This window comes from Ambystoma mexicanum, chromosome 14, assembly GCF_040938575.1.
Source record: "Ambystoma mexicanum isolate Mex_15411 chromosome 14, UKY_AmexF1_1, whole genome shotgun sequence".
In the NCBI taxonomy this organism is placed as follows: Eukaryota; Metazoa; Chordata; class Amphibia; order Caudata; family Ambystomatidae; genus Ambystoma; species Ambystoma mexicanum.
Window position 1 is genome coordinate 309,766,891 of NC_090940.1, and position 14,785 is coordinate 309,781,675.

General features: G+C 45.5%; 1 protein-coding gene across 5 annotated transcripts in view; it reads right to left on the bottom strand.

Moving 5' to 3' along the window:
• Positions 1-14,785, bottom strand: part of DGLUCY (D-glutamate cyclase) — an 847,613-nt gene that overhangs the window by 262,043 nt on the left and 570,785 nt on the right. For all 5 annotated transcript variants that reach the window (XM_069637445.1, XM_069637447.1, XM_069637446.1 and 2 more), the window contains exon 8: positions 6,296-6,556. In XM_069637445.1, coding sequence (XP_069493546.1) covers positions 6,296-6,556 — 261 coding nt within the window. The remainder of the gene's footprint in view (positions 1-6,295; positions 6,557-14,785) is intronic.

Here is a 14,785-nt window from a genome sequence, read left to right on the forward strand (position 1 = left end):
CATCACAGCAAGGTGTATGCTGTAAACAATGCCCCCCTGTCCAAGGACAAAAAGGTATATTCAAGCATTCCTTAGGTTGGTGGGGTACTCTAGAAACTTTGTCCCCAATTATTCCCCAATAGCAGCACACTTAACAGATACATTGGGGAAAACCTACCCTAACCTGGTCAGTTGGGATGAAGGGGCACAAGTAGCTTCTGAAAAACTAAAAGCCCAACTTTGTCACTGCTGGGTCCTCACCAAGTCAGACTTTTTAGGGTCGGTCCTGTCCCAGATAAAGGATGTGGAGGAACAAATGGTACTCTATATCAGTCAAAGTTGTTCCCAAGGAAGAACTATCCTATCATTGAACTACTATGTTTCGCTGTCAACTGTACCGTTCATGGTCGCAAGATGACTTGACTGGTAGAAAGAGTGGGATCTCAACCTCTACCTTTTATTTCCTCTGTTCTTAACCTTCACCTGTTGAACAGTTTGCCACCTGCTCGTTCCTCCACCTAGCCAAAGCTCGCCTTTCAAGATCAGGGTTTGCCCTACTCCAGACTAAACCCTAGTTCTCTCTCTGATGGTATAACTTGTGCCCCATGCTGCCTTTTCACCTCCCTTCCTACTTTTTTCCCCTCCTGTCTTATCTCTTCTCCTCTGAGTTTCTCACACCTCCTCATGTTCGTCCTCCTGTGTCCTTATTCCTCCTCTCTTGCTCGTCTCCATTCCTCCTCCTCCCGTTATTATTCCTACCCTGTCTTCTCACTATCCTCTACTCTACAACTATTGCCCACCTAATCTTTCGTGTCTGCCCTTTCCTCCAGCCTCCTCTGAATACCCTTCTCCAAAAACCCACACCCTTCCGACAGAGTTCTGACATAAGGCCATGGCCCGCCTTCTTGACTTGCCCTTATCGAATGGGTTTCTACTGTGTTTTTGTGGGACACTTCTATTTTGATTGGTTTTGTTTCATGGCCCATCCCCTTTTCCCAGGGTTCCTCGGTACAAGACAATAAAGGTTTGCTCCATCATCTAGTTTTGATTTTCCATGCATGTGCGCAGAGAGCAGGGAACACCAGAGCTCTATTAAATGGATAGTCCCACAGTGTCTTACTGTGGAGAGCCCCTGCCTCCCACCCAGTGCACAGTGGGTTGGACAGGGATCCTCCACCTTCTGCCTCGGGCTCTGCATTCCAAAAGGAGTGGCAGCCCTCTTGGCCACCCACACCATTATGCCAATGGACAGGCAGCGGACTTTGAAACAGGGCAGGGCTAAGCATAACCACACAAATCTACAGGGGAACGTCTGGCAATGTGCCCCAAAATGAAAACCCATGATGGGAAATCAAGGTAATTAACAGAGCTGGCACTATGGAGAGGTCAACCCTGAATGTAGCATATAGAGTGACTCTAGAGCTTTTTTTCCAAGTAGGGCATTCCATGCAATAGCCTTACATAAGGGAAAGGAAAATGTGGTGCCTCCTGCAGGAACACCCACCTTGGGGAGAAGAGAGGTAGTCAACAGCCTCTTCCTTCAACATTCCTTCCACATCCTCAAACAAGGACATCAGGCAGGGTGTGTGCTCCTGATCAGACTTCTCCAGTTAACTATGCACCTAGCAGACCATCCGCCCAAAACTATCATACAAGCCTGGCTGCGCCAGTGGAGGCAAAAGCCTCATCTCAGGCAGATCCACTAGAGCTTGGACTAGGCAACTCAGGACGTTGGAAGCACTCCTTCTCAGGAACAAATGCCTGCCAAGTCCCCCTCCCACTCAGTGAGGGTACCTGCAGTCAACCGCTTCTCCAGCAGTATGTGCACCAGCAAGTCCCGAAAGGGTGCCTATGCTACTCTTCTTGTGCTTATGATGCACCAGATTGCCCTCTTTCAAAGATCTGGTACTGATTCTCCATAACGACGGTGCCGCAGAACTATCAGGGTGTTTAACCACTGAAAGGGTTTTATGTTTGTTTCTTATGTGCCTCAGAACACTGTCCACAGGACACGTTGGAGTGGGGGGCCGCAGTACAAGGACCAGCACAATCTCCCTTCAGAGCATTGGTACAAAGACCATTATGGGTTCTCACCGGAACCTCAGCACTAGAACCAGACTTGCATTTCACTGCCTTGCTGTGCACCTTGTTAGGCAGGTCAGAAATCTTAGGAGTGGGTATCGTATGAAAGATCGAAAATAAAAAAAACGAAATGGTAGCATTGTTTGAATTTTAGCTGTACCAAAATTACGTGCAGCTGTACATTTCAAACAATTCTACCATACCGTTACCATTATAGCGAACAGGGGAAGCGGGAGTGTCACCCGCAACCTTGTTCGCTATCATGTCAACCGGGGCGGCACCGGTTCCCATGCACGTAAATTAAGGGAACCGGCATTGCAGGGGACTGACAGAGTCAGCGGCACACAACAAAGTGTGCTGCCAACAGGTAAGTAAAGAGGTGGGAGGAGCGGGTTGCCAGAAATGTCCTTGGGAGAAAAAGACAAACAGTCATTTACGTTCAAATATCTTTCGTTTTCTTCTTCCGTGGACATTTCTAATTAGATTATTTCATGGACAACCTTAGGTGTGAGAGACACCTCAGCAAAATTGGTGCAAACAGTCCCCAGATCTTCCTAAGTATGGGTGCTGGGTTTGCCTACTTGGACAACCTGGGAGCAAATCCTAAACCATTCACAGAGGAAAAGGCCAGAGTGTCCAGGAAGAGCAACTCTTCAGTCTGGGGGTGTGTGCGACCACAGAAATCTGTAGCAAAGATAATTGCAGGAGGCTCTGTCAGTTCAGACATCATGAAGCCAAGGCACTGAAGTCACAATGAGTGCAGGCCAGCTTTAATAAACTGTACCAGGGAGACCTTGCACTTTAGAAATCTAAAAATATGCAGTGTGATCCAAGGTTATGAGGCACTGAAACTAGCTGTATCCCAAGAAAGGTAGACAAAACCAAGCTGAACTCCTTATAGGTTTAGCATGTAAAACAAATACCACAAAAACACATCCATGTCACCAGAAGAGAAGAAAAGGACTGGGGAAGGGAATCTGGTGTACAGGAAAGGAGAGAGAGAGAGTCTTGGCATGGACCCTGGGCTTTGACTTAGCTTTTGTTTATGTGGCTGCCACTTCCAAATTCCAAAATCCTTATCGTGGTGTGAATAGGACGACCTACAAGTCTGGAGAAAAAAGGACAGCACAGACCAATGCTACATTTTGTTGCTTTGTCCCCTGTGACAAATCCAAGCAGATTGTGACCTCTCCCCAAGGGGGAGCCACCCCCTTTGGGACTAGGAAGAAAAGCCCACTATGCTTAACACTCCCTAGGTGACAGGGTAAATGGGATTTCTCTGGTGGTAACTCCTCCTTAGGGGACAGTAAAACCTCCGAGAGGTTTAAGTCACCATCCTTCCCCCCAAAGAAACTAACACCTTCATAGGGTATGTGGGACTAGTGTGTACGATACTCCTATAACCCCTTTAATAATGGCCGACTTGGCTTCGGACCTGAACATGTCCATCCTTCCTGGAAGACAGCAGAGAGATGAATAAACAAGCCCAGAGAGGAGTGTAAGTAAAAGAACCAATAAGGAGAGTGTCTAAGGGAAGCCTGCAGACTTCAACTGTGTCAAAGCGCCCAGAGGAGGCATGGTTGAGAGAGAACACTAGACGCGGCATCCAGGTCCACAGTGCGCACTATGAGAGTGCAGGCAGGCAGCGCAGAGGAGCAGCCGGAACAGGTCCGAGCAACCAAGAGAGCAAGAACAGAGTACCCTGGAGGCCCATGGCAATAACCCACTGAGAAACCGCCTACGGAGGGAGAAATGGGGGAGAAGAGTCGCTGACTACCAGCATAGAGTCCAATTGACAAGTCCCATAAGCGGCTCCATGGTGAGAGTAGGCCCTCCCGAGGAGCACTGCTGAACGTAAGCAGGTACACGGTGACTTCTGTAGAACAGGGGGTGGGTGGCAAAAAGAGTGGCGGTGAGAAGAAGAAAAACCCCAGAACAGAAGGAGGCAGAGAACCCCTGGGTGAGGAGAAAGAGAGTAGAGTGAACAAAAACAAAACGAAAAGAGTGAGAAGCGAGAGAGACAAAAACCCTGGCGTGGGGAGAGAACGAAGAAGCCCCAGAGAGGGAGAGAGAGAACAGGGCAAACCCTGGAGTGGGGAGAGAATGAAGAAGCACCAGGGGGAAGAGTGTGAAAGAGACAAAGTCCAGAGCTGGTAGAGGACAGAAAACCCTGAGATTATAGTGAGAGACAAAGGCACGCCCCAGAGTGGGGGAGTGATGAAAATGAGAGCACCAGAGTGGGGAAAGAAGGAAGAGGCCCCAGAGTGGGGAGTGAATAGAAGGAAAGCCCCATAATGGGGAAAGGTAGAGAGAGACCCTGAGTGTGAAGTGAAAGGGAGCAGAGCCCCAGAGTGGCAAAGAGATTGAGAGGACCCCAGCTTGGGGAGCAAGAGAGATGAAAATCTCCCCGAAGGGAGAAGAACTAAGAGTAACCTAGATTTGGAAGACCAGCAAAGAGGCCTGGCTCGAGTGCCAGAACGGCACTCCAACATGACACAAATTGTATGCCCGGAACTATAAACACATAGGGTTGGGGTTCAGCAGCCAGCAGCCAGCAGCCATCCTGGTCAATGGGCAATTCTCAAAAGCATGTCTTTGTTGTAGAGATAAGGAAAGAAACTGGGTTAGAGTAGTATTTGGGTCAGAGGACTCAATTTATGTTTAGACATCCTGGCATCCTGACGAGAAAACTTTGATTTGTTTCTGTTATAGACGTGTAGTGATAGGTTTTGGAAAAGGTTAGTCCTTTCTTTGAAGGTAAAGATAAATAATACAAACTGGGCTTAATTTCATTGTCTGCAGTGGTGGCGTGGAAAATGTGTAACTTTTATCGCAAATGTCTTCTTGGTTTTGACAGCACAAATATCTTGCGTACGCTAGCACTGTATATGCGCTTATCGCATGATGCTTTTCCGAAGGAGTGGGTAAAGAGCATCTTGGGTTGGTTGGTAGAAGCTGACATTTCAATTGAGCTGTTGCTAAATAACCCTGACAAGGCAAAGAAAAAAATTTACTGGCATGACTGGATTACAACTCACCAATTATGCTCTAAATATATGGACTATGATGCGAGCCTTTTTCCACCAAAAAAATATAAGCAAATGGCTTGTTATCTTTTGAAGTGTCCATCAAACATCGTTCGCGTTGAAATGCTACGAACACGTCTAAATTTGCATCTAACAAATCAAATCCTTGCTAGACGAGGCATAATCGCTAAAGAAAATCGATATTGTCGATTTTGCCTAAATCAAAAACAAATAGAAACCTTGATGCATTTAGTGGTAAGTTGTCCGGCTTTAAACAGATTGCGTGAATGCTATTTTAGTAATGTATTGCAATTGACTTGTAATCATCTTGAATCTGAAATTTGGACTATTTTAGTCACGAGTAATCGAACAACAATCCACATTGCTCTCACACAGTTTATAAAAACAATATTGCCAAACAACTAGACAGTCTGTTGTCAGATGCTAAATGTGAATTGGTTTCTGTTTTGCTTGTTTTTATTTTTTTTTTACTATTTTTATGATAATGATGACCGTTTGTCAATGCATGTGTGCTAACTGACCATGTAAACATTGAATGAAATTTTTATTCTTCCTCTCACTCTGATGTAAATACTTGCAAGTTAACAATTGTAAATGTTATATATTTAATAGTACATATCTGTCATATGTCAAGAATTGTTATGTAACTCAAGAGTGATCCTTTTGAAAGGTTGATATAATCAGCCAACCAAAATAAAAAAAAAAAAAAAAAAAAAAAAAAAATACAAACTAGAGAACACTGTACCTAAGTGTCTGAGTCCTCCTGATCAATCAAAACACACGTCGAATAAAGCAGGCAATTTAGAAGGGAAGTGTTAGACCTTAATTTTGGGGATTCTATAAAGGCCCTCATTTGAACATTTGAAGTATTATGCAGATATTTGAAGAACAGTCATCAGTGGGTTCAAAAGCCAATCTTTCAGACTTAAAAGAAATTCAACTTAAAATAAGTATGTTATTGTCTACAAAGCAAACATTCGAGCCCACACACATTTAAATGGCACATGCATTAAATTTAAATACTGCTGCAATCAGTGAGTAGATGTCCAATAAACAAAGGTACTCTTACATACAGTGTCCCAATGTTCCCCATATACCTTACCAACATATACTGTTCCAAGTAGATCTGTCATCCAGAGTTGAAAAAATGACTATCTAGTCTGAATCTATCCTTGGGCCCAGCTTACCTTCTTCAACAGCATTTTCAATGATGCTCTGGTTCATTTCTATGGCTCTTTTATCTGTTACAATGGCCACCTCCTTTCCCAGGGCCTGAAGCATGGCTGCCATAGCAATGGCTCCTGGAGGGCCATCCGTCTCCTCCGGGGGATTGTGGTTGAAGTGCGTAGGAAATCCGGTGGTTATGAGAATGGATTTAGAGTGTGATAGGGACAGGCATGCTTTCAGGAGCTCGTCTTGCACAAACAGATGTTTTATTCCTCTATCACCTATAAATAAATAAACAACGTCAACATGCGAAACCGTATTCAAAGTGTTATTTTTTCCAACCAACAACAGGGAAAATGTGGTAATGGAGAGGTTATGCTGTACAAATTAAGATAAAGTTATTGAACAATAATCTTACTCATTACCCTCAACCTCCATAAAATCTCACATTGTGTGCATATCTCAGCTGGCTTCACTGTATTACAATTCACGTAATTAGCCAGGTGGATCGATAAGGTTGATGGACAAATAGATTGGAGAGAAAATAAGTGAAAAAACACAAGCCTTTTGTCTAACAAGTCTTGGAGAAGAACCCTTATTAAACATGTTGGGCTAGGTTTGGTATTTGTTTTCAACTGGCGGGTTTGCTGTATGTTCGCACTGTTTAATTCTAGATCTTCCTTTTCATGTTTATTGAAATAAACATGCATAATTTTACTTATGTGGGCAATTCTTCAATAATATATTTCTATTTAAAAAAAGTAAATGGGCAATTCTTCAATAATATATTTCTATTTAAAAAAATTAAATAAGTACTGTACCTCCGGCCAAAGGGCAACTGTGTATATTGCTATTATCTCTGCTCAAGGTAAAATGTACATGTTGAACTTTTTTTTTTTTAGGTATATTGTAGCTATTTCATGGAAACCTTAAAATGAGAAAAAGAAACAAATATAAAGGTTCAAGAACAATGGGTTCTTTGTGGGGAGCCCAAAGAAAGCCAAGGAGAAGACTAGACTGGCCACTTTGCACTGAATGTGTTCAGCCAGCCTGAAACATCTGGACACAGAATTCAGAATGGGTGGGCGACGAATGAACGAGCTACCCTGAAGGTAGGGAGGAACCACAGCACAAAGTAATGCAGTTAATACAATGCACAAAGTAATGCAGTTAATACAATCAGATTTTTTGATTGTTTATTTGTATAGCGCCTATACACAACGCGTTTCAAAGCGCTTCAAGGAGGGAGGGAAAATGGGAGAATACAATTACATTCTTACAAATCCTTGAAACAATTTAGAATGTGAAAAAAACTATCATAATCAGCCTGGCGACATTTCAAGTAGTGCAAGGAACAATTAAGGCGAAAAGGGGGAGGGAAGAATGAGACAAACACCTGCAGTAACATTACTATGCCTGCCGACAACTGATGTAGTGCATGAATAACAAGAGGAGGGGGAGGACGGGGAGTGTGGAGAGAGGGAGGAGGAGAGGAACAAACAAGCGACTATCATAATAGGTCAGACAGTGATTCAGAGTAGTGCTGGGGGGGTGGGAGGAGAAAACAAGAAGGGTAGGGGGGACAGACATGCTGCTATCTGAGGTCATGGGACAAATGATAGGAGTAAGTGCTAATGGACATGAAGAGGGGGAGGAGAAAATGGCTGCCAAGACAGGAGGCGGGGGAGGGAGGGGGGAGAGGGTAAGGTGGCTGCGAAAGACAGGCGGCTACGAATACTATGCCTGATGGCAATTGAGGTAGTTCTAGGCTTCAACAGGTCAAGGGGAGGCAGAGGAGGTGGAGAGGGCTGGGGATGAGAAAGAGAGGCAGCTACGATTACTATGCCTGACGGCGACTGGGGTACTGCCAGACTTTAATAAGAGAGGGGAGGGGGGGAGAGGGCAGGTGGCTGCGAAAGACAGGCGGCTACAATTACTATGCCTGATGGTAATTACTGTTACAATGGTCTTAGGCTTTACATTATAAAAAAACACGGCTGCTAATGTATTGAGCAAATAGGCAATGGAAAACTGTATTGGGAAAGGGAACAGCAAGGTGTGAGGTCCCCGCAGATGGAGCATAGGAGGATAGTCTTTAGTACACTTTGATATTTCAGCAGGTCTGCCTCAGATCGACGTGGTAGCAGGAATATATTGCAGAGGGTCGGTGTTTTCAATATGCACAGGTCACTCACCATAGTTCTTGAACCCAGTATGACATATGAGGAGTATGTTCAGTTTAGCATATTTCAGGCACTGGATGGGCTGAATGGGTTGAAATATTTTACAATCATCTTCTTCCAATACCATAGAGATGCGTGGAAGACCGTAGATGGATCAATAATGTGCCATGATGTCAAAGTCGACTGGTGGTTTCTTTAGAAGTGGAGTGATGATTCCATAGTTTCAGAACCAGGGAGACTTCAACAGATGAAAGCAAGGCATTAATGGCATTTATAATGTCTGTGAATAACACAGGGGCAATTGTTGGGATAGATTGCTTGGGGAAATCCATGAACCTCTGATTGTGGTCCCATGTCCAGGGTCAAGCTCACTGAGTATTGTTTACCAACATGGCTCAAGCAGGCAGATGAGAGTCCTGGGCACAATATCCTTTTTGAGGGAAGCCAAGATGTTTGATATCTACTCCACATGAACAAGAACAACCTGTGTGCCTCTTTTGATGGCCATATACTTTCAGAACAGTGAAGGGAGGTATTTGGGTGGGGTGACATTTGCACAGTTCACTCCTAAAGGGCCGAAGTAGGCTTTCAGATCTAGGGGCACTTAAACAGAAAATGTCATTTGGCTGAGCTTTCTGCATCTTCAATGCAAGAATGGAAATGGACATTCTTTGCGCTCTAGTACCTGCAAACTTGTTTTCTCGAGATTATAGGCAGAAGTTGGTGTGGTCTACAGGTAGCTGAATTGAACCAATCTTCCTTCTAGATTCCTACCATTACATTCATGATCTGGTGGCTTCAGTGAGACATTGGTATCAGGTTTGCAGGTCTTGGGTAAGACTAGCTTGCAATGGGAAAATGTGACTTTCCAGTCAATATAGGAAATGATATTAGTAGGCAGATCGGGGTTGGGTTATCTGGTGACAGGAGTGCTTGGCTGAAGTCCATCTTGCTCCAGTTCAGCCTTCCGAAAACGTGTCAAATGTCCAGGTGGTGACTTGGATTTATGGCATAGCTCATCTTCCATTAAGATACTGATTAGGGTGCAACTGCTGAATTCTCAAGCATCATAGAACTCGAGTTTGAAACTATGGGCTGGTTTTTCAACAAATTGGTTGAAGCCCCGATTTCCACATCATCTGCAAGCATTTAGTTATAGTCATTGGAGGGACCATTTGCCCAGATGCTAATATCAACCAAAATAAGAGCACATTTTGAGGGGGCAAATATGAACTGCTGACAGAGAATGGAGTATTTTTTCAAGAGAGACGGTGTAAACATGAGTGTTAGGAAAGATTTTCTTTTTACATATTTCCCTCCATTGACATCAATGGAACCCCTCCAACTTTTTGCTATGTTTTGACCCCTGCCCTGGTCTGGCTTTGTGAAAGTAAATAGAGACTTTCCGTTTCACTTACCTTGATTCTTCACTTACCTTGCTTTGCTAATTTGTTTTCGGGGCACCAGTCCTTAAAAGATACTAGTGCCACGCCACCCGGTCTATTTTTGCAAGATTTCTTGTGTTTTAAGTTGCATGCATCACATTACAGTGAAGTCAGGCAGGGGTACTTTTTTCCTCTTTCCTTTAGCAACATTCTGTCACTTGCATGATGTATCCAGATTGAGCTTGTAGCAACTGATATGTTTCTACCATATCCTTTTGTTTTTCATGCATGAACTTTTTCATTTTACTGCCTTTTGGAGTAACATACTGAAAATGGCTATGCCATGGCCCTCATTCTGACTCAGGCGTTAAGGGGTTTACGGCGCCGTAAATGGCGCCGACCCTTAACGCCTGATTACAAGGTTCCCTTTGCGGGATGGCTTTTAACGGCTGCTTTTTGCAGCCGTTAAAATCAATGCCGCAAAGGGACCTTGGCGATAATTACGGCACCGTAATTTACGGTGCCGTAATTATCGCCTTTCCCCATTCCCATTATGCCCTATGGGGCGAAAATGGGAATGGGGAAGGGTAAAATGGGAAATGGGGATTTACTGCCCCACTCACCTTGGAATGGGGCGGTAAATCCGCCAACCACCATGGCGTAAACGTAGTTTACACCATGGTGGTAAGGGTACGACCCAGGCGGTAACTTACCGCCTGGGTCGTAATGAGGCCCCATGTGTTTTTCTCCCAGTCCTTTGGCTATCTTGACCTTTAACCATCTTCCTGCACTCTGAAGTAAGGAAATACCTTATATGGAATGCCTTTTCACAGGCAAATCCTTGACTTTCCCAGGCAAAGCAGTATGTGTGCACTGGATGTGGGGGCTGGGACAGTCTGGTCCCCCTTTCGATATTCTGGCAAGGGGTATTTCAGTTGCTGGGCAGATGTGGGGCAATATAATGTCCAGGATTGTACAACATCCTTGCTGTTTTGAATGGTGCAGATGCTTCCTATTTGTGGGTTTGAGCAATATAATGTCCAGGATTGTACAACATCCTTGCTGTTTTGAATGGTGCAGATGCTTCCTATTTGTGGGTTTGAGCCAATCCTGGCTCAAATGTAGAATAAAAGGAGGACTCCAGCAGCCATTCTTCAGATCTTCATAGGAACGAAGACCTCTTTCACTACCCAAGGAGGACTTTTGTCTCCAGCCATGTCCCAGTGAATCCCTGCATCTGTGGACCAATCTCTGGAAGACCCTTGTTTATGCTTCGAGACTTAAACTGGTGGGATCAACCAATTCAGGAATCTGCAGACTGATCGTGCCCTCTAGAGCCTTTAGAAGTGTCCCTGGACCACCTTGTGGGCTGACCAGCTCTATCAAGGGCATCGGCTGTGCATCAGACACCATTCAATGTGCGGACTTGAAACTCTGCAGGTCTCAAACTTGTGGGTCGAGAACATTTCTCCTGCTGCTTCTCCTGACCCCTTATCTAAAGTATTTGCTCAGGACTTTCTTTTTAAGGCACTATGCCTGTACACAAGAGCTGGAAGATGTGGCAGACTAAAGATACAGAGTCAGCAGGCACGATGCAACAGGACACAAGGGCTCATGCTTCAGATCCACCTCTCTCTTCATAGAACAGCTGCAGCAAGTTGATGTTCAGGCAGTGGAAGATTCATGTGGCAAGCCAGGAGGACTCGGACAAGGGGACATGGTTTAAACATAGTTTTATTAAAATAAAAAGAAAATGCCTCAGTGACCCTATTGCTAAAAGTGTTCCCTTTCTACAAAACTAAACTAAGGTGCTCATTGATAGTCCAAAATAAAATAGACCTCGGTTCAAAACAATTGACTAAACTGGCCCTACCTCTTAGAAAAAGGTAAAAGAAAAAAACATGAAGTGCTCTGCACACTGGGCCACCCTCCATGATTTCTCCCAGGCATCCCAATAATCCCTCCTGGGTCTGGATCCAATAATTATCAGTTAATAACAGCTCCCTTCAAAGAAACAGTTCTTGGCAGTCTATAAAGAATCCTCAAAAGGTTCCCCAAATTTCAAAAGCCCTTGAAAAAACAAAATGTCCTCAAATTCTTTAGGTGGAGGGATTTTTCCCTGATCTCTCTGCACCACATTTGTTGATCACTCCCACTTTAATCAACTGTTGGGTGTCTCTGTGCATCCCTTGTATCTGTTCTTCACTTTGCTTATTAGGCCCTGAAGGCTCTGTTGGGTTCCTCTGTCCCAATGTCTCACTGTGGTTTTGGAGACCCCTCTGTCTGTCTGATTCTCTTAGCTCTGACGGGTCCCTGTGACCCTTCTGGAGCTTTGTACTGCTCCAGTTTCTCAAGTTCCCGCAACCCTTCTTCTTATCTCGTGTTTCCCCTCTTCTAGGGTCCCTGTGATCCTTGGATGGGGTTATGGTAGCCCTTCCCTCTCTCCGACCTTGGTAACCTGTGTACCTGCAGGGTTTGCTCCATAGAGGGTCTGTCTCAATAGCAGCTGTAGTGTTCTCCACAGCTTTCTGCTATTTCACACTGGATACTAGCGGTGTACGTCTTCTGCTCATGCCAGCATTCTCTCGTTGCTTGGCTCTCAGGTTGAGAACAGAGGGCCCAGTGCCCGCTTCGTTCCCGGATTCGGCAGCTATTTTTGGGCTCCGGGCATGCCATACGTGGTCGTGCCTCCAGGTACAGTCCTCTTTGAGTGGCCTCTGCTTCACAGGCCCTCACGCTGCTTTGCTGGGCGGACGGCATCTCCTTTGGTTTGGGCATCCACTTTCTAACATGCTCCAGCCGGCTCTGCCCCTTGCTGACGTCGGAGGCATAGGGGTTCTCCTCTCTGATTCGAGGGTTGTTGGCCATTTATTCTCGCTCCGAGATTCAAAAGTGGTGCATTGTTCTCTAGCCACAAATACAGGTTATGTCAGTGTTACCTTGAGTCCAACACATAGGGCCTCATCACGAGTGCGGTGGTATTACCGCTAAGATAACGCCAGCGCAAATAGCGCTACCGCTACTCAGTCCGGCGCTATTAGCGCCGAATCACGAGTAGCGGTTGGGCGGTTATTACCCAATCCCCACTGGGTCCACTGGACCCAATGGGGTTTGGGGGCATTATTACAGCCGGCGGTAATTGCGCTGGAGGTAGTAGCACCGAAAATTGGCGAAAATCAGGAGTTTTACCTCTAGTAAAAAGCTGGAGGTAAAACTCCAAACTTTCCGCCCAACTCGTGATTGGGCCAGTCCCTAAATCCAGCAATAATAGCGTTACCGTTTCATTTAAGGGCTACCGCCCAACTCGTGATGAGGCCCATAGATGTGATGTCAGTCTTTCTTACTCGCATGTAGGCAGATACTTCTTGGGAGTTAACCATAGTAATAGGAGTCCTTGTCCCCTGAAGGGGAGTCCCTCCCAGCGAGGTCCCGCTTTCCCAAACCCCTATGGAGGGTGTTGCTGAGCGGGCTCGTCTCCCTGGCCTCAAAGGGGTGGCTCCCCCCAGGGAAGAAGGGACAAAGTTTCCCGATTCGTCACAGTCCACAATCCAGAGGCTGCAAGCCAGATACTGGCACATCCACTCTTCTGAGCTCCAAAGAACAGGGACATTAGAGCTGGACCTGAGACTTGTAGGCCCACTAAGCTAAGGGAAATTAGGTGCCAGGCACAGGTCTGTCGAAAAGAGGAGCTTTGTCACAGCAGTTTATTTGCTTGTCCAATGGTGGCTCCGGCAGCAGTCCTTCACATCCATCAGTGGTCACTTCGGATTCTTGGCTCTGGTTGTCTTCTGCTGAATGTCTCCATATCCCCTCTTAATATGTATAATCAGGGCAGGGGTGACCCAGCCCATCAACAGGAGCTAAACCATTCAAACAGGTGGTGACTGTCCATAATCCTTCAGCAACAAACCAGCAACTGTGATATCAATCTGGCTGGAATGTGTATTTGATGTATGCACCCCCTAGCCATTTCCACTCAGTTCACTCACGCAGCGTTTTCCAGGCTTCTTACAAATAGATGGCTAGAATGCATGACTGGGAAAAAGGCCAACAAGGACAGAACAGCCAAGGCAAGGCTTAAAATGCCAGGTTGAGCTATCTTGGACCACCAATGTGGTGGGGCATGGTAGTGTCTCCAAAATGGTTAAAATAGTTACCACTGCCAAGAGCCTGCCTGTGTTGCACTGGAAAGTGAAACAAATACAATAACAATATAAAAGGGTAAATAAGGTTTCCCTGCAGTGCGCTCCATAAGGAAGGTTTAAACGTTGTTTATAAAGGATTTTAGGGGGGGCAGAAGTCTCCTTGCAGTGGCAGCCATAAGGACTGACCAGTGCCCATAAAATAAGTGAGCGAGCCAGGGAGAGAGGCTAAAAAACATCTTGCTCCCAGATATCAGTCCAGGATCACAAACACCATCTGCAGATATGATGGGGAACCCCCTGAAGTTGATAGGAAAGCTGCCAAAAGAAAGTTTTTCCTGACACAGAAGATCCAGTGATGTGGCTCTACACCGTGCGTCTTTCTCTTTAATTGCTTTGCTGCCGACTCCTTCCTCCTGTTCTTGCGAGGGTCCTATCTGGGACATGGGACTCTGCTGCGTTCTAGTGGTTGCTACAGCTTATTCCATTCCTGTGCAAGATTTGTGGGTGATTAATTAGCCAGCCACTGTGGGGAACCCTTAGATGCCTGGCAGTTCATGGGGAAGGATTCCCTTTTCCAGGACACCCTGGCTCTAAACTAGTGTTGCCATGACCTGCCACATTCCCACCAACAATGGGACACCCTCCCATAGACTTCATCCAGAAACGGGGCCCCTATATCTTATCTCATCAGAGAGGATATGGAGATTAGAAAGGAACCCGGAGTGGGCTTTGCAGTCCCACCTTGTACTGCGACCTATGTAGATCATAATTCCTACATGATAAAGACCATTGTGTTA